General features: G+C 50.8%; 1 protein-coding gene across 2 annotated transcripts in view; it reads left to right on the top strand.

Moving 5' to 3' along the window:
• The window catches only part of alms1 (ALMS1 centrosome and basal body associated protein), a 123,797-nt gene that overhangs the window by 40,067 nt on the left and 60,006 nt on the right, over positions 1 to 23,724 (top strand). For both annotated transcript variants that reach the window (XM_070866602.1, XM_070866607.1), the window contains exons 5-6: positions 16,160 to 18,521; positions 19,496 to 19,646. In XM_070866602.1, coding sequence (XP_070722703.1) covers positions 16,160 to 18,521; positions 19,496 to 19,646 — 2,513 coding nt within the window. The remainder of the gene's footprint in view (positions 1 to 16,159; positions 18,522 to 19,495; positions 19,647 to 23,724) is intronic.

The following is a 23,724-nucleotide window of genomic DNA, read 5'->3' as shown; positions in this document are numbered from 1 at the left end:
TTATCGAATGCCTTTTGGAAATCTAAATACACCACATCCATCGGTACACCTCTATCCACCATGCTCGTTATATCCTCAAAGAATTCCAGTAAATTAATTGTACATGATTTCCCCTTCATGAATCCATGTTGCGTCTGCTTGATTGCACTATTCCTATCTAGATGTCCCGCTATTTCTTCCTTAATGATAGCTTCAAGCATTTTCCCCACTACAGATGTTAAACTAACCGGCCTATAGTTACCTGCCTTTTGTCTGCCCCCTTTTTTAAACAGAGGCGTTACATTAGCTGCTTTCCAATCCGCTGGTACCTCCCCAGATTCCAGAGAATTTTGGTAGATTATAACGAATGCATCTGCTATAACTTCCGCCATCTTTTTTAATACCCTGGGATGCATTTCATCAGGACCAGTGGACTTGTCTACCTTGAATCCCATCAGCCTGTCCAGCACTACCCCCCTAGTGATAGTGATTATCTCAAGGTCCTCCCTTCCCACATTCCCGTGACCAGCAATTTTTGGCATGGTTTTTGTGTCTTCCACTGTGAAGACCGAAGACCGAAGCAAAATAATTGTTTAAGGTCTCAGCCATTTCCACATTTCCCATTATTAAATCCCCCTTCTCATCTTCTAAGGGACCAACATTTACTTTAGTCACTCTTACGTTTTATATATCGGCAAAAGCTTTTACTATCTGTTTTTATGTTTTGCGCAAGTTTACTTTCGTAATCTATTTTTCCTTTCTTTATTGCTTTCTTAGTCATTCTTTGCTGTCGTTTAAAATTCTCCCAATCTTCTAGTTTCCCACTAACCTTGGCCACCTTATACGCATTGTTTTTTATTTCCTTGGTTATCCACGGCTGGTTATCCCTTCTCTTACCGCCCTTCTTTTTCACTGGAATATATTTTTGTTGAGCACTATGAAAGAGCTCCTTAAAAGTCCTCCACTGTTCCTCAATTGTGCCACCGTTTAGTCTGTGTTCCCAGTCTACTTTAGCCAACTCTGCCCTCATGCCACTGTAGTCCACTTTGTTTAAGCATAGTACGCTCGTTTGAGACACTACTTCCTCACTCTCAATCTGTATTACAAATTCAACCAGACTGGATCACTCATTCCGAGAGGATCTTTTACTAGGAGATCGTTTATTATTCCTGTCTCATTACACAGGACCAGATCGAAGATAGCTTGCTCCCTTGTAGGTTCTGTAACATACTGTTCTAAGAAACAATCCCGTATGCATTCTATGAATTCCTCCTCTAGGCTAATTCGTGCGATTTGATTTGACCAATCGATATGTCGGTTAAAATCCACCATGATTACTGCCATTCCTTTTTCACATGCCTCTATTATTCCCTTGATTATTGCCCTCCCCACCATGAAGTTATTATTTGGGGGCCTATAAACTACGCCCACCAGTGACTTTTCCCCCTTACTATCTCTAATCTCCACCCACAATGATTCAACATTTTGTTCATTCGAGCCAATATCATCTCTCACAACTGCCCTGATATCATCCTTTATTAACAGAGCTACCCCACCTCCTTTCCCTTCTTGTCTATCCTTCCGAATTGTCAGATACCCCTGTATGTTTAATTCCCAGTCTTGGCCACCCTGCAACCACGTTTCTGTAATGGCCACCAAATCATACCCATTTGTAATGATTTGTGCCGTCAACTCATTTACTTTATTTTGAATGCTGCATGGGTTTAGGTAGAGTGTTTTAATACTAGTTTTTAAACCATGATTTTTAGTTTTGACCCCTCCTGCAGCCCCATTATATTCATACATATTGTCCCTTCCTATCACCTTGTGGTTTACACTTACCCCAATGCTACTCTACTCTGTTGCCTCCTGCCTTTTGCATTCTTCCTTGGGGTCCTGTTCATCTGCGCTCTCACCCACTCTAACTAGCTCAGAGCCCTCTCCTGGGTTCCGAATACTCCTTGCATTGAGGCACCGAGCTTTCAGGCTTGCCTTTTTATTACACTTTGACTCTTTAGAATTTTGCTGTACATTGGCCCTTTTTGTTTTTTGCCTTGGGTTTCTCTGCCCTCCACTTTTACTCATCTCCTTTCTGTCTTTTGCTTCTGTCTCCATTTTGTTTCCCTCTGTCTCCCTGCATTGGTTCCCTCCCCCCTGCCATATTAGTTTAACTCCTCCCCAACAGCACTAGCAAACCCTCCCCCTTGGACATTGGTTCCGGTCCTGCCCAGGTGCAGACCGTCTGGTTTGTACTGGTCCCACCTCCCCCAGAACCTGTTCCAATGCCCCAGGAATTTGAATCCCTCCCTGCTGCACCACTGCTCAAGCCACGTATTCATCTGCGCTATCCTGCGATTCCTACTCTGACTAGCACGTGGCACTGGTAGCAATCCCGCGATTACTACTTTTGAGGTCCTACTTGTTAATGTAGCTCCTAGCTCCTTAAATTCGTCTCGTAGGACCTCATTCCTTTTTTTACCTATGTCGTTGGTACCAATGTGCACCACGACAACTGGCTGTTCTCCCTCCCTTTTCAGAATGTCCTGCACCCGCTCCGATACATCCTTGACCTTTGCACCAGGGAGACAACATACCATCCTGGAGTCTCGGTTGCGGCGCAGAAACACCTATCTATTCCCCTTACAATAGAATCCCCAATCACTATTGCTCTCACTCTTTTTTCCTGCCCTCCTGTGCAGCAGAGCCAGCCATGGTGCCATGAACTTGGCTGCTGCTGCCCTCCCCTGATGAGTCATCCCCCTCAACAGTACTCAAAGCAGTGTATCTGTTTTGCAGGGGGATGACCGCTGGGGACCCTGCACTACCTTCCTTGCACTGCTCTTCCTGCTGGTCTTCCATTCCCTATCTGGCTGTGGACCCTTCACCTGCGGTATGACCAACTCACTAAACGTGCTACTCACGTTATTCTCAGCATTGTGGATGCTCCAGAGTGAATCCACCCTCGGCTCCAGGGCCGCAACGCGGTCCGTCAGGAGCTGGAGGTGGATACACTTCCCGCACACGTAGTCGTCAGGGACACCGGAAGTGTCCGAGCTGCCACATGGTACAGGAGGAGCATATCACATGACCGAGCGCTCCTGCCATGACTTAACCCTTAGATACACTTAATTTGGTGACAACAATGTTAATAGGTTGCTTACTGATATAAAGAAGAAAAAGAAAAGCTACTCACCAATCACCAGCCAATCACTTACCCCTTTGGCTGTGACATCACCTTTTGATTTCTTTCTACTTTTTTGCTTTTTCTCCCGGCTGGAGCTGCACCGGCCACGCCTTTATAGGCCTCACCACGCACCCCGGACTTGCGCCTCCGATCTGCCGCCGCCTCGCGCAGGGAGGGGGGGAGAGGGGAGGGAGGAGAGGAGAGGAGAGAGAGAGGGGGGAGAGGAGAGAGAGAGGGGGGAGAGGAGAGAGAGAGGGGGGAGAGGAGAGAGAGAGGGGGGAGAGGAGAGAGAGAGGGGGGAGAGGAGAGAGAGAGGGGGGAGAGGAGAGAGAGAGGGGGGAGAGGAGAGAGAGAGAGGGGGGAGAGGAGAGAGAGAGAGGGGGGAGAGGAGAGAGAGAGGGGGGAGAGGAGAGAGAGAGAGGGGGGAGAGGAGAGAGAGAGAGGGGGGAGAGGAGAGAGAGAGGGGGGAGAGGAGAGAGAGAGGGGGGAGAGGAGAGAGAGAGGGGGGAGAGGAGAGAGAGAGGGGGGAGAGGAGAGAGAGAGGGGGGAGAGGAGAGAGAGAGGGGGGAGAGGAGAGAGAGAGGGGGGAGAGGAGAGAGAGAGGGGGGAGAGGAGAGAGAGAGGGGGGAGAGGAGAGAGAGAGAGGGGGGAGAGGAGAGAGAGAGAGGGGGGAGAGGAGAGAGAGAGAGGGGGGAGAGGAGAGAGAGAGAGGGGGGAGAGGAGAGAGAGAGAGGGGGGAGAGGAGAGAGAGAGAGGGGGGAGAGGAGAGAGAGAGAGGGGGGAGAGGAGAGAGAGAGAGAGGGGGGAGAGGAGAGAGAGAGAGAGGGGGGAGAGGAGAGAGAGAGAGAGAGGGGGGAGAGGAGAGAGAGAGAGAGGGGGGAGAGAGAGAGAGAGAGAGAGAGAGGGGGGAGAGGAGAGAGGAGAGAGAGAGAGAGAGAGGGGGAGAGGAGGGAGAGGAGAGAGAGAGAGAGGGGGGAGAGGAGAGAGCGGGAGAGAGGGGAGAGAGCGGGAGAGAGGGGAGAGAGGAGAGAGAGAGAAGAGAGAAGAGAGAAGAGAGAGGGGAGAGGGGAGAGGGGAGAGGGGAGAGGGGAGAGGGGAGAGGGGAGAGGGGAGAGGGGAGAGGGGAGAGGGGAGAGGGAGGAGAGGGAGGGCGCTGAACGGGCCCAGCCGACGAGAGGAAGCCAGGCCAAAGACTTTGGGCGGGGCCTGCCAGGCTGGGCGGGCGGGGCCCGCCGAAGACATGGAGGGAGCAGGAGCTAGGTGGTGGGGGGTTCCGGACCAGGAGCTGAACAGTGGGGAGGCGGGGGGAGTGAGAGCCAGAGGGGGCGGGGACAGGAGCTGAAGCGGGGGCGGAACCGGAACTCGAGAACGGAGGTCCAGTCCGATCTTCGCTGCCCCAGTGAGCCCATTCGGCCAGGGCTAGGGCGGCGTGCTTCGGGCCCCTCCCACACAGCCTCGGCGGCCTGGAGCTACTGCACATGCGCGCACACTCTAGCGTGCATGTGCAGATGTCCCGGCGCTCAGCTGCACTGCGCCAAGGGCCTGGAACGTTCCAGCAGCAGGGAGAATACCGAGGTAAGTTTTAGGCGCGGTTTTGAGCGCAAAATCAGGCTTGGCGCGTGGGGCTGCGCCGTTCTAGGCACGGCCCGAAACTTGACCCCATACTCTCTCTATCCACTCTATCAAAACCTTTGATAATTTAAAAAGCCCCTATTGGGTCACCCCACGGCCTTTTTTCAAGAGAAAAGAGACCCAGCCTGTTCATCCTTTTATATGTATACCCTCACATTTCTGGTATCATCCTTGTGAAACGTCTCTGCACCCTCTCCAGTGTCTTTATATTATATCCTTTTTAGAATATGGCGACCAGAATTGTACGCAGTACTTCAAGTTTGGTCTAACTAAAGTTCGGTACAAGTTTAGCATTCTCTACTTTTCAATTCAATCCCTCTAGAAATAAAGCCTAGTGCTTGTTTATTTTTTAAATGGTCTTAAGTCACACTTTAAGCGTCAGACCTCATAATTATGCCTACAACCGATTGGCTCAAGTTAAGTAGCATGTTTTAGAAAAAATACTGCCTAAAAATAAACCTTGCACTGATCTCGGCATGTGCCTCTGCAGTAGTATTATGTCTCTTTAAAGGGACAGGCCAGGTTATAAATGGTTCCATTTCAGCAGATGAATACACTGCATTACATGCTACAAAAGCAGGAAATTGTGTTAGGGAAATTGATGGGATTGAAGGCCGATAAATCCCCGGGGCCTGATAGTCTGCATCCCAGACTAAGGAAGTGGCCATAGAAATAATGGATGCATTGGTCATTTTCCAACAATCTATCGACTCTGGATCAGTTCCTATGGACTGGAGGGTAGCTAATGTAACACCCCTGTTTAAAAAAGGAAGGAGAGAGAAAACAGGTAATTATCGACCAGTTAGCCTGACATCAGTAGCGGGGAAAATGTTGGAATCAATTATTAAAGATGAAATAGCAGCACGTTTTGGAAAGCAGTGACAGGATCGGTCCAGGTTAGCATGGATTTATGAAAGGGAAATCATACTTGACAAATCTTCTGGAATTTTTTGAGGATGTAACTGGTAGAGTGGACAAAGGAGAACCAGTGGATGTGGTGTATTTGGACTTTCAAAAGGCTTTTGACAAGGTCCCACACAAGAGATTGGTGTGCAAAGTCAAAGCACATGGTATTGGGGGTAATGTTCTGATGTGGATAGAGAACTGGTTGGCAGACAGGAAGCAGAGAGTCGGGATAAATGGGTCCTTTTCAGAATGGCAGGCAGTGACTAGTGGGGTGCCGCAGGGCTCAGTGTTGGGACCCCAGCTATTTACAATATACATTAATGATTTAGATGAAGGAATTGAGTGTAATATCTCCAAGTGTGCAGACGACACTAAGCTGGGTGGCGGTGTGAGCTGTGAGGAGGACGATAAAAGGTTGCAGGGTGACTTGGACAGGTTAGGTGAGTGGGCAAATGCATGGCAGATGCAGTATAATGTGGATAAATGTGAGGGTATCCACTTTGGGGGCAAAAACATGAAGGCAGAATATTATCTGAATGGCGGCAGATTAGGAAAAGGGGAGGTGCAACGAGACCTGGGTGTCATGGTACATCAGTCATTGAAAGTTGGCATGCAGGTACAGCAGGCGGTGAAGGTGGCAAATGGTATGTTGGCCTTCAGAGCGAGGGGATTTGAGTATAGGAGCAGGGAGGTCTTACTGCAGTTGTACAGGGCCTTGGTGAGGCCTCACCTGGAATATTATGTTCAGTTTTGGTCTCCTAATCTGAGGAAGGACTTTCTTGCTATTGAGGGAGTGCAGCGAAGGTTCACCAGACTGATTCCAGGGATGGCGGGACTGACATGAGGAGAGACTGGATCAACTGGGCCTTTATACACTGTAGTTTAGAAGGATGAGAGGGGATCTCATAGAAATTTATAAGATTCTGACGAGACTGGACAGGTTAGATGCGGGAAGAATATTCCCAATGCTGGGGAAGTCCAGAACCAGGGGACACTGTCTAAGGATAAGGGGTTTAGGACTGAGATGAGGAGAAACTTCTTCACTCAGAGAGTTGTTAACCTGTGGAATTCCCTGCCGCAGAGAGTTGTTGATGCCAGTTCATTGGATATATTCAAGAGGGAGTTAGATATGGCCCTTACGGCTAAAGGGATCAAGGGGTATGGAGAGAAAGCAGGAATGGGGTACTGAGGTGAATGATCAGCCATGATCTTATTGAATGGCGGTGCAGGCTCGAAGGGCCGAATGGCCTACTCCTGCACCTATTTTCTATGTTTCTATGTAAATCAAACCATATTCTACCATGGGAAACTGGCAGATGGAGTTCAATCTGGGGAAGAACGAGGAGAGGCAATATAAACTAAAGGGGGAGCATGACCAGAGAGACCTGGGGTGGGACATGTGCACAAATCATTGAAGGTGGCAGGGCAGGTTAAGAAAGCGATCATAAAAGCATATGGGATCCTGGGTTTTATAAATAGAGGCACAGAGTACAACAGCTAGGAAGTTATGATGAACCTGTATAAAACACTGGTTCGCCCCCAGCTGGAGTATTGTGTCCAATTCTGGGCCCCGCACTTTAGGAAGGATGTGAAGGCCTTGGAGAGGGAGCAGAAAAGATTAACGAGAATGATTCCAAGGATGAGGGACTTCAGTTACGGGGACAGACTGGAGAAGCTGGGGTTGTTCTCCTTGGAGCAGAGAAGGTTGAGAGGAGATTTGATGGAGGTTCTAAATCAGGAGGGGTCTGGACAGAGTAGATAGAGAGAAACTGTTCCCATTGGTGGAAGGGTCGAGAACCAGAGGACACAGATTTAAGGTGATTGGCAGAAGAACCAAAGGTGACATGAGGAAAAACATTTTTACGCAGCGAGTGGTGAGGATCTGGAATGCACGGCCTGAAAGGATGGTGGAGGCAGACTCAATCATGGTTTTCAAAAGGGAGTTGGATAAGTACCTGAAGGAACAAACAATTGCAGGGCTATGGGGAAAGGGCAGGGTGAGTGGGACTGGCTGAGGTGCTCTTGCAGAGAGCCAGCACGGGCTTGACGGGCCAAATGACTAACCATTCTATGATTCTGTAAGTGTGAGGTCATCCACTTTGCATCCGAGAAAGACAAATCAGAATATGTTTTAAATTGTGAGACCAAGAGTTGTGGAGGAGCGAAGGGATTGGGTGTCCAGGTGCACAGATCACTAACAGTCAGTGCACAACTACAAAGTGCAATCACAAAAGCTAATGGGTAGTTGGCCTTTATCTCAAGAGGGGATTGCAATATAAAGTGAGGTTGTGATACTTTAGTTGCACAGAGACCCCCATCTGGAGTATCTGCGTTCAGTTCTGGGCACTGCACCTCCAAAAGGTTAGAGTCTTGGACGGGGAGTAGCGCAGGTTCACCAGAATGATACCGGGGCTAAAAGGGTTAAATTATGAGAACAGGTTGCCTAGACTAGGCTTGTATTCCCCTGAGTGTAGAAGGTTGAGGGATGATTTAGAAACATAGAAATTTACAGCGCAGAAGGAGGCCATTTGGGCCCATCGTGTCCGCGCCGGCCGACAAAGAGCCGCACGGCCCTCGGTCAGCAGCCCTGAAGGTTACATATAAACCTATAAACAATGACGGAAAGGCAAAGAGCACCCAGCCCAACCAGTCCGCCTCACACAACTGCAACACCCCTTATACTGAAACCATCTAAACTCCACCCCAACCAGAGTCATGTGATCTCCTGGGCAAGGCAAAAACCAGATAAAAACCCAGGCCAATTTAGGGAGAAAAGAAATCTGGGAAAATTCCTCTCCGACCCATCCAGGCGATCGAAACTAATCCAGGAGATCACCCTGGCCGTATTCGATTCCCTGCAGTACTTACCACTATATCTGTGCCGTCCAACAAAAGGTCATCCAGTCTAATCCCAATTACCAGCTCTCGGTCTGTAACCCTGCAGGTTACTTAAGTGCCCATCCAACCATCTCTTAAAAGTGGTGAGGGTTTCTGCATCCACCACTCTTCCAGGCAGCGAGCTCCAGATCCCCACAACCCTCTGTGTAAAGAAGCCCCCCCCTCAAATCCCTTCTAAACCTTTCACCAACCACCTTAAAACTACTCCCCCTCGTAATAGACCCCTCCACCAATGGAAATAGACCCTTAATATCCACTATGTCCAGGCCCCTCAATATTTTGTGCACCTCAATGAGGTCTCCTCTCAACCTCTGTTCCAATGAGAACAAACCCAGCCTATCCAATCTCACCTCATAACTAAGATTCTCCATTCCAGGCAGCATCCTAGTAAATATCCTCTGCACCCTCTCTAGTGCAATTTACAGGGGAATCTCCCTGCTATCAGCCACTGGGAAAGTTGTCACTCGAGTTCTCCTCAATCGTCTTCTCCCTGTGGCCGAGCAGCTCTACCCAGAGTCACAATGCGGATTTCGTCCCCTACGGGGCACAACAAACATGATCTTTGCAGCGCGACAGTTGCAGGAAAAATGCAGGGAGCAACACCAGCCCTTATACATGGCCTTTTTCGATCTTACAAAGGCCTTTGACGCTGTCAACTGTGAGGGTCTATGGAGTGGCGTCCTCCATTTCGGATGCCCCCAAAAGTTTGTCAACATCCTTCGCCTGCTTCACGATGGCATGCAGGCCGTGATCCTAACCAACGGATCCATGACAGACCCAATCCACGTCCGGACCGGGGTCAAACAGGGCTGCGTTATCGCTCCAACCCTCTTCTGAATCTTCCTCGCCGCCATGCTCCACCTCACAATCAACAAGCTCCCCGCTGGAGTGGAACTGAACTACAGAACCAGTGGGAAGCTGGTTAACCTACGCTGCCTCCAGGTCCAAGATCACCACAACCTCTGTCATTGAGCTGCAGTACGTGGACGATGCCTGCGTCTGTACACATTCTGAGGCTGAATTCCAGGATATAGTCGATGTATTCACTGAGGCATATGAACGCATGGGCCTTACGCTTAACATCCGTAAGACAGAGGTCCTCGACCAGCCTGTCACCGCCACAGAGCACTTCCTTCCAATCATCAAGATCCACAGCGTAGCCCTGGACAACGTGGACCATTTCCCCTACCTCGGGAGCCTCTCATCAACAAAGGCAGACTGTGGATCAGTTCCTATGGACTGGAGGGTAGCTAATGTAACACCACTTTTTAAAAAGGGAAGGAGAGAGAAAGCGGGTAATTATAGACTGGTTAGCCTGACATCAGTAGTGGGGAAAATGTTGGAATCAATTATTAAGGATGAAATTGCAGCACATTTGGAAAGCAGTGACAGGATCGGTCCAAGTCAGCATGGATTTATGAAAGGGAAATCATGCTTGACAAATCTTCTGGAATTTTTTGAGGATGTAACTAGTAGAGTGGACAAGGGAGAACCAGTGGATGTGGTGTATTTGGACTTTCAAAAGGCTTTTGACAAGGTCCCACACGAGAGATTGGTGTGCAAAATCAAAGCACTTGGTATTGGGGGTAATATACTGACGTGGATAGAGAACTGTTTGGCAGACAGGAAGCAGAGAGTTGGGATAAACGGGTCCTTTTCAGAATGGCAGGCAGTGACTAGTGGAGTGCTGCAGGGCTCAGTGTTGGGACCCCAGCTCTTTACAATATACATCAATGATTTGGATAAAGGACTTGAGTGTAATATCTCCAAGTTTGCAGATGACACTAAACTGGGTGGCGATGTGAGCTGTGAGGGGGACGCTAAGAAGCTGCAGGGTGACTTGGACAGGTTTGGTGAGTGAGCAAATGCATGGCAGATGCAGTATAATGCAGATAAATGTGAGGTTATCCACTTTGGAGGCAAAAACGCGAAGACAGAATATTATCTGAATGGTGGCAGATTAGGAAAAGGGGAGGTGCAACGAGACCTGGGTGTCATGGTTCATCAATCATTGAAAGTTGGCATACAGGTACAGCAGGCGGTAAAGAAGGCAAATGGTATGTTGGCCTTCATAGCTAGGGGACTTGCGTATAGGAGCATGGAGATCTTACTGCAGTTGTACAGTACCTTGGTGAGGCCTCACCTGGAATATTGTGTTCAGTTTTGGTCTCCTAATCTGAGGAAGGACGTTCTTGCTATTGAGGGAGTGCAGCGAAGGTTCACAAGACTGATTCCCGGGATGGCAGGACTGGAGTTTAGAAGGATGAGAGGGGATCTCCTAGAAACATGCAAGATTCTGACGGGACGGGACAGGTTAGATGCGGGTAGATTGTTCCTGATGTTGGGGAAGTCCAGAACCAGGGGACACAGTCTTAGGATAAGTTGTGGGCCACTTAGGACTGAGATGAGGAGAAACTTCTTCACTCAGAGAGTTGTTAACCTGTGGAATTCCCTGCCGCAGAGAGTTGTTGATGCCAGTTCATTGGATATATTCAAGAGAGAGTCAGATATGGCCCTGAGGCTAAAGGGATCAAGGGGTATGGAGAGAAAGCAGGAAAGGTGTACTGAGGGAATGATGAGCCATGATCTTATTGAATGGTGGTGCAGGCTCGAAGGGCCGAATGGCCTACTCCTGCACCTATTTTCTATGTTGATGCAGAAATTCAACATCGCCGTCAGTGCAGCCTTTGGCTATCTGAGGAAAAGAGTGTTTGAAGACCAGGCCCTCAAATCTACCACCAAGCTCATGGCCCACAGGGCTGTAGTAATACCCGCCCTCCTATGTGGCTCTGAGGCATGGACGATGTATCGAAGACACCTCAAGTCTCTGGAGATATACCACCAACGATGTCTCCGCAATGACATCAGTCATTGAAGGTAGCCATGCAGGTACAGCAGGCGGTTAAGAAAGCAAATGGCATGTTGGCCTTCATAGCGAGGGGATTTGAATACAGGGGCAGGGAGGTGTTGCTACAGTTGTACAGGGCCTTGGTGAGGCCACACCTGGAGTATTGTGTACAGTTTTTGTCTCCTAACTTGAGGTGCTCCTGCACCTATTTTCTATGTTTCTATGTTAAAACCCTGCAAATCCCCTGGGAGGACAGACGCACCAACATCAGTGTCCTCGACTAGGCTAACATCCCCAGTATTGAAGCACTGACCACACTCGATCAGCTTAGCTGGGCAGGCCACATAGTTCGCATGCCAGATACGAGATTCCCTAAACAAATGCTTTATGCGGAGCTCCTTCATGGTAAATGAGCCAAAGGAGGACAGCGGAAACGCTATAATGACACCCTCAAAGCCTCCCTGGTAAAGTGCGACATCACCACTGACACCTGGGAGACCCTGGCCGAAGACTGCCCGAGGTGGAGAAAGTACATCCGGGAGGGCGTTGAGCTCTTCGAGTCTCAACACAAAGAACATGAAGAGGCCAAGCGCAGGTAGCAGAAGGAGCGCGCGGCAAACCAGCCCCACCCACCCCTTCCCGTGACGAATATCTGTCCCACCTGTAACAGGGTCTGTGGCTCTCGTATCGGACTGTTCAGCCACCAAAGATCTCACTTTGGGAGTGGAAGCAAGTCTCAAGTCTTCCTTAATTCCGAGGGATTGCCTATGATGATGAGTACAATTACGTACTTCCTATAATACGGCGAGCAGAACTGCACGCAGTACTCCAGCTGTGGCCTAACCAAAGTATTATACAATTTAAGCATAACCTTCCTGCTCTTATATTCTGTGCGCCTCGGCCAATAAAGGCACGCATTCCGTACGCCTTCTTAACCACCTTATCCACCTGGCCTTCTACTTTCAGGGATCTGTGGACAAGCACTCCAAGGTCCCTTTGTTCATCTACACTATTAAGTGGCCTACCGCTTAATGTGTACCCTTTCCTTATTAGCCCTCCTAAAGTGCATCACCCCACACTTCTCTGAAATAAATTCCATTCGCCACTGCTCTGCCCACCTGACCACTAGATTGATATCCTCCTGCTGCCCATGACTTTCCTCTTCATTATAGAAACATAGCAAATAGGTATAGAAGTAGGCCATTCGGCTCTTTGAGCCGCACAGCCAATTTTAGTGTCGTCTGCAAACTTCTTAATCATACTCCCTATATTCAAATCGTTGATATATACCACAAAAAGCAAGGGACCCAGTATTGAGCCCTGCAGAACCCCACTGGAAACATCCTTCCAGTCACAAAAACATCCATCAATCATTACCCTTTGCTTCCTACCTCCAAGCCAATTTTGGATCCAATTTGCTACTATGCCCTGGATCCCATGGGCTTTAACCTTCATGACCAGTCTACCATGTGGGATCTTAATATATTCAAAAAGGAGTTAGATGAAGTCCTTACTACTAGGGGAATCAAGGGGTATGGTGAGAAAGCAGGAATGGGGTACTGAAGTTGCATGTTCAGCCATGAACTCATTGAATGGCGGTGCAGGCTAGAAGGACCGAATGGCCTACTCCTGCACCTATTTTCTATGTTTCTATGTTATCAAAAGCCTTGCTAAAGTCCATATATATTACATCGTATGCACTACCCTCATCGACCCTCTTGATTACCTCCTCAAAAAATTCAATCAGGTTAGTTAAACATGATCTTCCCTTAACAAATCCGTGCTGACTGTCCCTAATTAATCCTTGCCTTTCCAAATGCAGATTTATCCTGTCTTTCAGGATTTTTTCCAGTAATTTTCCCACCACTGAGGTTAGGCTGACAGCCTGTAATTACTCGGCTTATCGCTTTCTCCCTTTTTAAACAAGGGTACTACATTAGCAGTCCTCCAGCACCATGCCCAAATCCAATGAGGACTGGAAAATGATGGTCAAGGCCTCTGCTATTTCCTCTCTTACTTTGCTCAACAGCCTGGGATGCATTTCATCTGGGCCTGGGGACTTATCTACTTTCAAAGTCTCTAAACCCCTTAATGCTTCCCTTCTCACTATATTTATTTGATCCAGAATATCACAATCCTCCTCGATAGCAGTATCTGCATTGCCCCTTTCCTTTGTGAAAACAGATGCAAAGTATTCGTTAAGAACCCTGCCAACATCTTCTGCCTCCGCACAAAGATTACCCTCATGGTCTCTAATAGGCCCCACCCTTTCTTTAGTTACCCTCTTACTCTTAATATATTTATAGAACATCTTAGGGTTTTCCTTAATTTTACTGGCCAGGAATTTCTCGTGCTCTCTCTTAGCATTCCTAATATCCTTTTTAATTTTGCCACTTAACTTTCTATATTCCTCGAAAGATTCTGTAGTATTTAGCTGTTGGTGTATGACATAAGTTTTTTCTTTATCCGCCCTTGTAAGTCCCTAAACATCCAGGGGTCTCTAGAATTATTATTCCCAACCTTTTTCTTTAAGGGTGCATGTTTGGCCTGAGCCTTCCGGATCTCCTCCTTGAATGCCTCCCACTGTTCCGACACTGATTTACATACAAGTAGCTGTTTCCAGTCCACTATGGCCAAATCACTCCTTAACTTGGCAAAATTAGCTTTTCCCCAATTTGGAACTTTTATTCCAGGCCTATTCTTGTCCTTATCCATAACCAACTTGAATCTGACTGAATTATGCTCACTGGCACCCAAGTGCTCTCCCACTAATACCCCTTCAACCTGCCCAGCTTCATTCCCCAAAACTAAAACTAACATACTGACTAAAAAAGTTCTCTTGAATGCATTTCAAGAATTCCGCAACCTCTATACCCTTCACACTATATTTGTCCCAATCAATATTAGATAGTTAAAATCCCCTACCATTACTTTTGGACATCACAGCAAATATTCGGGGTGTTTAAAATATTAATAGTGACCCGATACAAAAGATAGAGGGAAACTGTTCCTCTGGTGGGGGAATGCAGAATGAGGAGGCAGAACCTTAAAATTAGAGCTAGGCCGTTCAGCATTGAAGTCAGGAAAAGAAAAAAAGAATTTTTTCAGTGAGTTTTTGCAGTAATGCGAACAACTTGCCTTTATATAGTGCCTTTCACGATCACCGGACGTCTCAAAGCACTTTACAGCCAATGAAGTACTTTTGGAGTGTAGTCACTGTTGTAATGTGGGAAACGCAGCAGCTAATATGCGCACAGCAAGCTCCCACAAACAGCAATGTGATGATGTGGATAAATGTGAGGTTATCCACTTTGGTGGCAAAAACAGGAAGACAGAATATTATCTGAATGGTGACAGATTAGGAAAAGGGGAGGTGCAACGAGACCTGGGTGTCAAGGTACATCAGTCATTGAAGTTTGGCATGCAGGTACAGCAGGCGGTGAAGAAAGCAAATGGTATGTTGGCCTTCATAGCAAGGGGATTTGAGTATAGGGGCAGGGAGGTCTTACTGCAGTTGTACAGAGCCTGGGTGAGACCACACCTGGAAGGACGTTCTTGCTATTGAGGGAGTACAGCGAAGGTTCACCAGATTGATTCCTGGGATGGCAGGACTGACATATGAGGAAAGACTGAATCACTGGAGTTTAGAAGGATGAGAGGGGATCTCATAGAAACATATAAAATTCTGACGGGACTGGACAGGTTAGAGGCAGGAAGAATGTTCCTGTTGCTGGGGAGTTCCAGAACCAGGGGTCACAGTCTAAGAATACGGGGTAAACCATTTAGGACCGAGATGAGGAGAAACTTCTTCACCCAGAGAGTTGTTAACCTGTGGAATTCTCTACCGCAGAAAGTTGTTGAGGCCAGTTCGTTAGATATATTCAAAAGGGAGTTAGATATGGCCCTTCGGGCTAAAGGGGTCAAGGGGTATGGAGAGAAAGCAGGAAAGGGGTACTGAGGGAATGATCAGCCATGATCTTATTGAATGGTGGTGCAGGCTCGAAGGGTCGAATGGCCTACTCCTGCACCTATTTTCTATGTTTCTATGAGCAAATAATCCCTTTTATTTTTGTTATGTTAATTGGGGGATAAATATTGGCCCAGGACACCGGGTTTTCTTCAAAATAGTGCCGTGGAATCTTTTACGTCCACCTGAGAGAGCAGACGGGACCTCGGTTTAATTCTCATCCAAAAGACGGCACCTCCGACAGTGCAGCACTCCCGTAGTACTACTGTGCTGGAGTGTCAGCCGAGATTTTATGTGCTCAAGTTTCTGGAGTGGGACTTGAACCCACAACCTTCTGACTAAGGCAACGATGCTGCCCACTGAGCCACAGCTGACACTGATAGGGATGCATAGAAAGTTACAGCACGGGAGGAGGCCATTTCAGCCCATCGTGTCCGTGCCGGCCGACCAAGAGCTACCCAGCCTAATCCCACTTTCCAGCTCTCGGTCCGTAGCCCTGCAGGTTACGGCACTTCAGGTGCACATCCAAGTATTGTTTAAATGTGGTGAGGGTTTCTACCACCCTTTCAGGCCGTGAGTTCCAGACCCCCGCCACCCTCTGGGTGAAGAAATTTCCCCTCAAATCCGCTCTAAACCTTCTACCGATTACTTTTACATTTATGTGCGCTGGTTGTTGATCCCTCTGCAAAGGGAAATAGGCCCTTCCGATGCAAGACTCGCCAATGTCTGTTCCATTGTGTTCCAGGGGGACCCTTGACCTGTCGGGATACCTGGGAGCCTTCCGAGCCAGCAGCTCCCCGCGGGCGATCCACACGGAGGTTTCGGCCGACTGTGCGAGGGGCAGCCTGTCCTTGTCTCAGCACCCGCTGGAGGAAGCCAGCAGCGCCTGCTCCCTGTCGCAGCACTCCCTCACGCCCCCCAGCCCAGGGTCTGAGGCCACGGGAGATGAGGACTTCGCTCGGGCGGAGACCTACATCCGGGACCAGCACTTCATGGAGCTTCCCAGCGCGTTCCCGAGCGTGCGCGGGAAGCGCGGCGCTCCCGAGCACGAGGCTCCGCCGGGCAGGGAGCTGCCCGCTTCACTATTGCTGGACTTGCCGGAGCAGGAGATGGGTTTGCCCAACCGTTCCGGCTCTGGGAGCTCGACCGAAAGTGACCGCCCCCCCAGCCCCAACCGGGAGAGCAGCTCGCCGGGGGCGGGGGTCGTCGCCCAGGGCAACGCGGCTCTTGACGAGCAGGGGCTGCCGAGTGTGGCCGACCAGCCGGTCCCCGGCCGGGCTCTCGCCCCTCCGCAACGCGCCGACGCCGCGGCACTCGAGAACCCTGTGCGATCCGCCTGGCCTGACCCAGGGACCGCCTTTCCCAAGCCCGTGGAGAGCGGGAATTTGAGTCGGGCGGACTCGGGCTTGCCGGAGACGTCCGACACGGTGCTCCCGTCGTGGAGAGACGCCAGTCGGGAGTCTGGTCCTGAAGCAAGTTCCAACTGTCGAGCACCGCCCCCTTCTGGTTTCCCCGCCGCGTCCAGCAGTGCTCTCACCGCGGGGGCCGGCGCGGTAACCCCCAGCACGGAGCCTGCCGCCTCGTACAGCGGCAAGGACAGTATCGTCATCCAGGTCCCGGACAGCACAGGCGATGGGACGGGGCTGTCTGGCGACAGCACCCAGCGGGACTATCAGGACAACGAGCTGTCTCTCATAGCCTGCCCACTAGGCCTCGCCGAATCCCCGTTCCTCACCTCTTTGCCCGATCCCCTCTGTCAGTCTACGCCAGCGGTTCCCCTGACCGTACCGTCCAAGGTTCTTGTGCCGCTGGGCCGGGGGAGACGAGTGGCAGATACCCAGGTGCCCGCCCTCGCCAAGTTCCCGCTGGCGCCCTCGTTTACGATGTGGGCTTCGAGCAGCGCCAGCCAGGACCCCTCCTTCTCCTCCTCCTCCTACTCCACCTCCTCGCCGGGCGCCCTGCAGTCCCTGCCTCCTCTGAGCTACATGGAGAAGGTGGGGGCCTGGAGCCTGCAGCGGTGCCCGGGGGGCCGGCCCAGCTTCGACAGCCTGGTGCTGCACGGCCTGAAGGGAGTGTCGCCCCGCCAGCGGGCCTACAGCGCCATCGCTGACTCGCTCAATCACATCCTGGCCCAGGCCGCCGGGGCTCCCGCCTCCAGCCCTCCGCCGAGGAGGAGCATCGCGGCTAGCTTTGGAGCTGCCGCTCCGCCCTCTGACTCCCAGGCATCAGTCCAGCAGCCCTCTGACCCCCCACCGTCAGTCCACCAGCCTTCTGACCCCGCACCCTCTGACTCCCAGGCATCAGTCCACCAGCCCTCTGACCCCCAGGCATCAGTCCAGCAGCCCTCTGACCCCCCGCCCTCTGACCCCCAGGCATCAGTCCACCAGCCCTCTGACCCCCCGCCCTCTGACCCCCAGGCATCAGTCCACCAGCCCTCTGACCCTCCACCGTCAGTCCACCAGCCCTCTGACCCCCAGGCATCAGTCCACCAGCCATCTGACCCTCCACCGTCAGTCCACCAGCCCTCTGACCCCGCGCCCTCTGACCCCCTGCCGTCCACCCGCAGCTGCAGCCAGAGTACCATCCAGCAGCCAGACCCCAGCGCCGGCCGGCCTTTGACCCCCGCGAGTCCAGCCGGGCCGAGGGGCGGCTCGCAGCCGGGCGCCAGGAGAGAAAGCTCGGACGATGCCCTGCTCTGCCGACCCGACTCCCCCCGTCACTGCCCGCGGGACGACAGAGGTTGCCCGCTGGATCCGGCCAGTGCCCTGGGCGAGAGCCTCTTGTCCGGCCCATTGCCGCCAGACCACCCTCTGGAGCCAAACCCCACCGACCAGAGCGCGAGGCCGCCGGAGCGCCGAGCTGCATCGCCCAATTCGCACATCTCAACCGCCACCGTCTGTGCCGACCAATTCGACGACGCCTCCCCGCTGGACGATGACCTCAAACCGCCCGGCAGCTCTCAGGACACCAGCCGGGCGGGCGAGCAGACTTTGACTGTGTCCGGACACTCGCTGACCAGTTTGGAAGTGGATAACTACGATCCGGCCTGGGCACCAACGCAGTTTACCCCCGACGCCAACCGCTTCAACATCGAAGACAGGATACCGGTAGGTGCCTCAGTGCAGCGCTCATTCCTGCTCCGTGGAGGTGGGGTTGGGATAGAATCCTTGCAATTTACAGTTCGGAATGAGGTCATCTTGGTGGGGGGGTGGGGTGGGGTGGGGGGGGCGGTGGTTTGGGGTGGGGGGTTGGGTGGGGTGGGGTGGGGGGTTGGGTTGGGTTTGGTTGGGGGGGTGTGGTGTGGGGTTAACCAAGACGACCGGAGACCAGCTCTGCTGCACAGACCCAGTGTGCACAAATATCGCAGTGTGGGCTGCCCCGTGCTGCCCCTGGGGCCCTCGGCTGCCACCAGAGCAGGGAAGTCTTGCTACAGTTATACAGGGTATTGGTGAGGCCACACCTGGAATACTGCGTGCAGTTTTGGTCTCCATATTTATGAAAGGATATACTTGCTTTGGAGGCTGTTCAGAGAAGGTTCACGAGGTTGATTTCGGAGATGAGGGGGGTTGACTTTGTGTGAGGGTCCGTGCCCCCCCCCCCCCCTCCCTCCTCGGGTACTGTGTGACAGTCCTTGTCCCCACCGGGCACCGTGAGGGCCCTCGCCCCCCCCCCCCGCACAGTGAGGGTCCTCTACTCCTCCGATGGCTGAGAGCCCATGGGTGCTGTGTGATGTGGTGCTCAGTCGTACAGACAGAGGAGGTTTCCGTGGGGAGTGGGCTTCAGCAGCTCAAATTCCCGGTCCTGGCCCCTGTCCCGAACTGTGTGTGGGCACAGCTCCTTGGGTACCTTGGTGGAGTGACCATCGCACCTTGACGGCGAGCGTTGGCAGGCTATTTGACCGCGGGGAGTCCGCAGGCGAGCCCAGTCACATCCGGACATCGGGTGAGGGCACTCCTGGTCTGGAACGGGAGCACGGCCAGACCCTGTTGAACTGTATCCTAGGAGGGTCCGTGGAGGCCAACCCAATGGAAGGGTCTGTTCGACGCGCAGCTTCTAACGTGTTCTGTTTTATGCTTGTCAGATTTACCTTCGGAATCTGGGAATTACCCAATCCCCGACCAGCATATTGGGATCCAAAGGGTCATCGAGACAACTGGAGCTCTCTCCATTTGAGCTGAAAAAACTGAGAGATGCAGTCGGCTCGACAACCAAAGGATTCCAGGGTATGGAAGGTAAGACCTTGTGCACAGTGTGAGGTTGGAGTGTGTATTAAGGGGAGGATTGAGGTTGGAGTGTGTATTAAGGGGAGGAGTGAGGTTGGAGTGTGTATTGGGGGGGGAGTGACGTTGGAGTGTGTATTAAGGGGGGAGTGAGGTTGGAGTGTCTGTATTAAGGGGGGGAGTGAGGTTGGAGTGTCTGTATTAAGGGGGGGGAGTGAGGTTGGAGTGTCTGTATTAAGGGGGAGGAGTGAGGTTGGAGTGTCTGTATTAAGGGGGAGGAGTGAGATTGGAGTGTGTATTAAGGGGAGGAGTGAGGTTGGAGTGTGTGTATTAAGGGGAGGAGTGAGGTTGGAGTGTGTATTAGGGGGGGAGTGAGGTTGGAGTGTCTGTATTAAGGGGGGGAGTGAGGTTGGAGTGTCTGTATTAAGGGGGGGAGTGAGGTTGGAGTGTCTGTATTAAGGGGAGGAGTGAGATTGGAGTGTGTATTAAGGGGAGGAGTGAGGTTGGAGTGTGTATTAGGGGGGGAGTGAGGTTGGAGTGTCTGTATTAGGGGGGGAGTGAGGTTGGAGTGTCTGTATTAAGGGGGGGAAGTGAGGTTGGAGTATGTATTAAGGGGGGGAGTGAGTTTGGAGTGTGTATTAAGGGGGGAGTGAGGTTGGAGTGTGTTTTAAGGGGGGAGTGAGGTTGGAGTGTCTGTATTAAAGGGAGGAGTGAGGTTGGAGTGTCTGTATTAAGGGGAGGAGTGAGGTTGGAGTGTCTGTATTAAGGGGAGGAGTGAGATTGGAGTGTGTATTAAGGGGAGGAGTGAGGTTGGAGTGTGTATTAAGGGGAGAATTGTGTTTGATGCCCTTGATGCCATTTCTCTCCCCCTGCTCATTCCCCTTGGTATGTCCCCCATCCTTCTCCCTTAAGTCCAAGGGATGCAGACTTGAATGTTAATGGCAGACAACTGCTTTAGCCATTCATTCCATTATCGGGTCCTGCTCTCCTCTGCCAAAATGGCTCAGTATTCCAGGATTATCGCAGAATGCAAAGATATAAACTATGGCTTCTCTTCTCCATGTCGTCTTAAATCCCTCTCCCTTGCCGCCTCCACCATCCACGCCACAACTTGTTTGTCACCAAGATTGAGACCATACGTTCAGCTGCCTCTGTTACTTCCCCTTGCCCACCGGGACAAACTTCCCCCAAGGTTTCCCACCGCCCTCGCCTTGAACACTTGCACCATTTTCCAGTATCTCGCTGATCTCCCCTCATGCTCTCTCTCCGCTCATCTTGACCATGGGACTCACTTCCGGCTCCCTCGACACTTGTCCCTATTTCCACCAAACTGCTGCCCACCCAACTTCCCTTCCTTGTCCCCCTGTTAGGTGATAGTGTTAAACGTTCTCTCTCCTCGGGTACTGTCCCACTCCCCATTAAATCTGCGGTCATTACCCCTCTGCTCAAAAAAACAACCCTTAACACCTCCATCCATAGAAACATAGAAGCATTGAAAATATTGCAGGAGTGGGCCATTCGGCCCTTCGAGCCTGCACCACCATTCAATAAGATCATGGGTTGATCATTCCCTCAGTACCCCTTTCCTGCTTTCTCTCCATACCCCTTGATCCCTTTTGCCGTAAGGGCCATATCTAACTCCCTCTTGAATATATCCAATGAAATGGCATCAACAACTCTCTGCGGCAGGGAATTCCACAGGTTAACAACTCTCTGAGTGAAGAAATTTCTCCTCAGCTCGGCTTACCCCTTATCCTTAGACTGTGTCCCCTGGTTCTGGACTTCCCCAACATATGGAACATTCTTCCCGCATCTAACCTGTCCAGTCCCATCAGAATTTTATATGTTTCGATGAGATCCCCTCTCATCCTTCTAAATTCCAGTGAATACAGGCCTAGTCGATCCAGTCTCTCCTCATATGACAGTCCTGCCATCCCGGGAATCAGTCTGGTGAACCTTCGCTGCACTCCCTCAATAGCAAGAACGCCCTTCCTCAGATTAGGAGACCAAAACTAAACACACTATTCCAGGTGAGGCCTCACCAAGGCCCTGTACAACTACAGTAAGACCTCCCTGCTCCTATACGCAAATCCCCTAGCTATGAAGGCCAACATACCATTTGCTGCCTTCACCGCTTGCTGTACCTGCATGCCAACTTTCAATGACTGATGTACCATGATACCCAGGTCTCGTTGCACCTCCCCTTTTCCTAATGTTCTGCCTTCGTGTTTTTGCCCCCAAAGTGGATAACCTCACATTTATCCACATACTGCATCTGCCATGCATTTACCCACTCACCTAACCTGTCCAAGTCACCCTGCAACCTTTTATCGTCCTCCTCACAGCTCACACCGCCACCCAGCTTAGTGTCATCTGCAAACTTGGAGATATTACACTCAATTCCTTCATCTAAATCATTAATGTATATTGTAAAGAGCTGGGGTCCCAGCACTGAGCCCTGTGGCACTCCACTAGTCACTACCTGCCATTCTGAAAAGGACCCGTTTATCCCGACTCTCTGCTTCCTGTTTGCCAACCAGTTCTCTATCCACGTCAGTACATTACCCCCAATACCATGTGCTTTAATTTTGCACACCAATCTCTTGTGTGGGACCTTGAAAAAAGCCTTTTGAAAGTCCAAATGCACCACATCCATTGGTTCTCCCTTGTCCACTCTACTAGTTACATCCTCAAACAATTCCAGAAGATTTGTCAAGCATGATTTCCCTTTCATAAATCCATGCTGACTTGGACCGATCCTGTCACTGCTTTCCAAATGCGCTGCTATTTCATCTTTAATAATTGATTCCAACATTTTCCCCACTACTGATGTCAGGCTAACTGGTCTATAATTCCCCGTTTTCTCTATCCCTCCTTTTTTTAAAAAGTGGTGTTACATTAGCTTCCCATCCAATCCATAGGAACTGATCCAGAGTCGATAGACTGTTGGAAAATGATCACCAATGCATCCACTATTTCTATGGCCACTTCCTTAAGTATTCTGGGATGCAGCCTATCAGGCCCCGGGGATTTATCGGCTTTCATTCCCATCAATTTCCCTAACACAATTTCCCGCCTAATAAGGATTTCCTTCAGTTCCTCCTTCTCACTAGACCCTCGGTTCCCTAGTATTTCCGGAAGGTTATTTGTGTCTTCCTTCGTGAAGAGAGAACCAAAATATTTGTTCAACTGGTCTGCCATTTCTTTGTTCCCCATTTGTCTTCACTAATCTTTTTCTCTTCACATATCTATAGAAGCTTTTGCAGGCGGTTTTTATGTTCCCGGCAAGCTTCCTCTCATACTCTCTTTTCCCCTTCCTAATTAAACTCTTGGCTGTGACGTCACCCTCCGATTTCTTTCTTCTACTTTGTTTACTTTCTGCCCCCGCACCAGCTGGCCTCCTCGACGCCTCTCCGAACTCCCGCAACTCCTCGAACTCCCGGGTCTTTTATAGGCCTCTCCGAACTCCCCAGCTTCTCGAACTCCCGGGTCTTTTATAGGCCTCTCCGAACTCCCCAGCTTCTCGAACTCCCGGGTCTTTTATAGGCCTCTCCGAACTCCCCAGCTTCTCGAACTCCCGGGTCTTTTATAGGCCTCTCCGAACTCCCGCAACTCCTCGAACTCCCGGGTCTTTTATAGGCCTCCTGGACAGCTCTCCAAACTCCCCAGCTTCTCGAACTCCCGGGCCTTTTATAGGCCTCCTCGAAGCCTCTCCGAACTCCATGCTAACTACCACCCCATCAACAACATCCTTTTCTCCTCAAAGTCCTTGAACGTGTTGTTGCCTCCCAAATCTGTGCCCTTCTTCCCGGAAGTCCATGTTTGAAACCCCCCATCAGAACAGAAGAAATCGGAGCCGGAGTCGGCGATTTGGCCCCTCGAGCCTGCTCCGCCATTTAATAAGATCACGGCTGATCTGATCATGGACTCGGGTCCACTTCCCCACCCGCTCCCCATAACCCTTTATTCCCTTATCGCTCAAAGATCTGTCCATCTCTACCTTAAATATATTCAATGACCCAGCCTCCACAGCTCTCTGGGGCAGAGAATTCCACAGATTTACAACCCTCAGAGAAAAAATTTCTCCTCA

Source organism: Pristiophorus japonicus, chromosome 2 (genome assembly GCF_044704955.1).
Source record: "Pristiophorus japonicus isolate sPriJap1 chromosome 2, sPriJap1.hap1, whole genome shotgun sequence".
NCBI lineage: Eukaryota > Metazoa > Chordata > Chondrichthyes > Pristiophoridae > Pristiophorus > Pristiophorus japonicus.
Note: the sequence above shows the minus strand (reverse complement) of the source record. Positions and strands in the feature narration are given on the sequence as shown.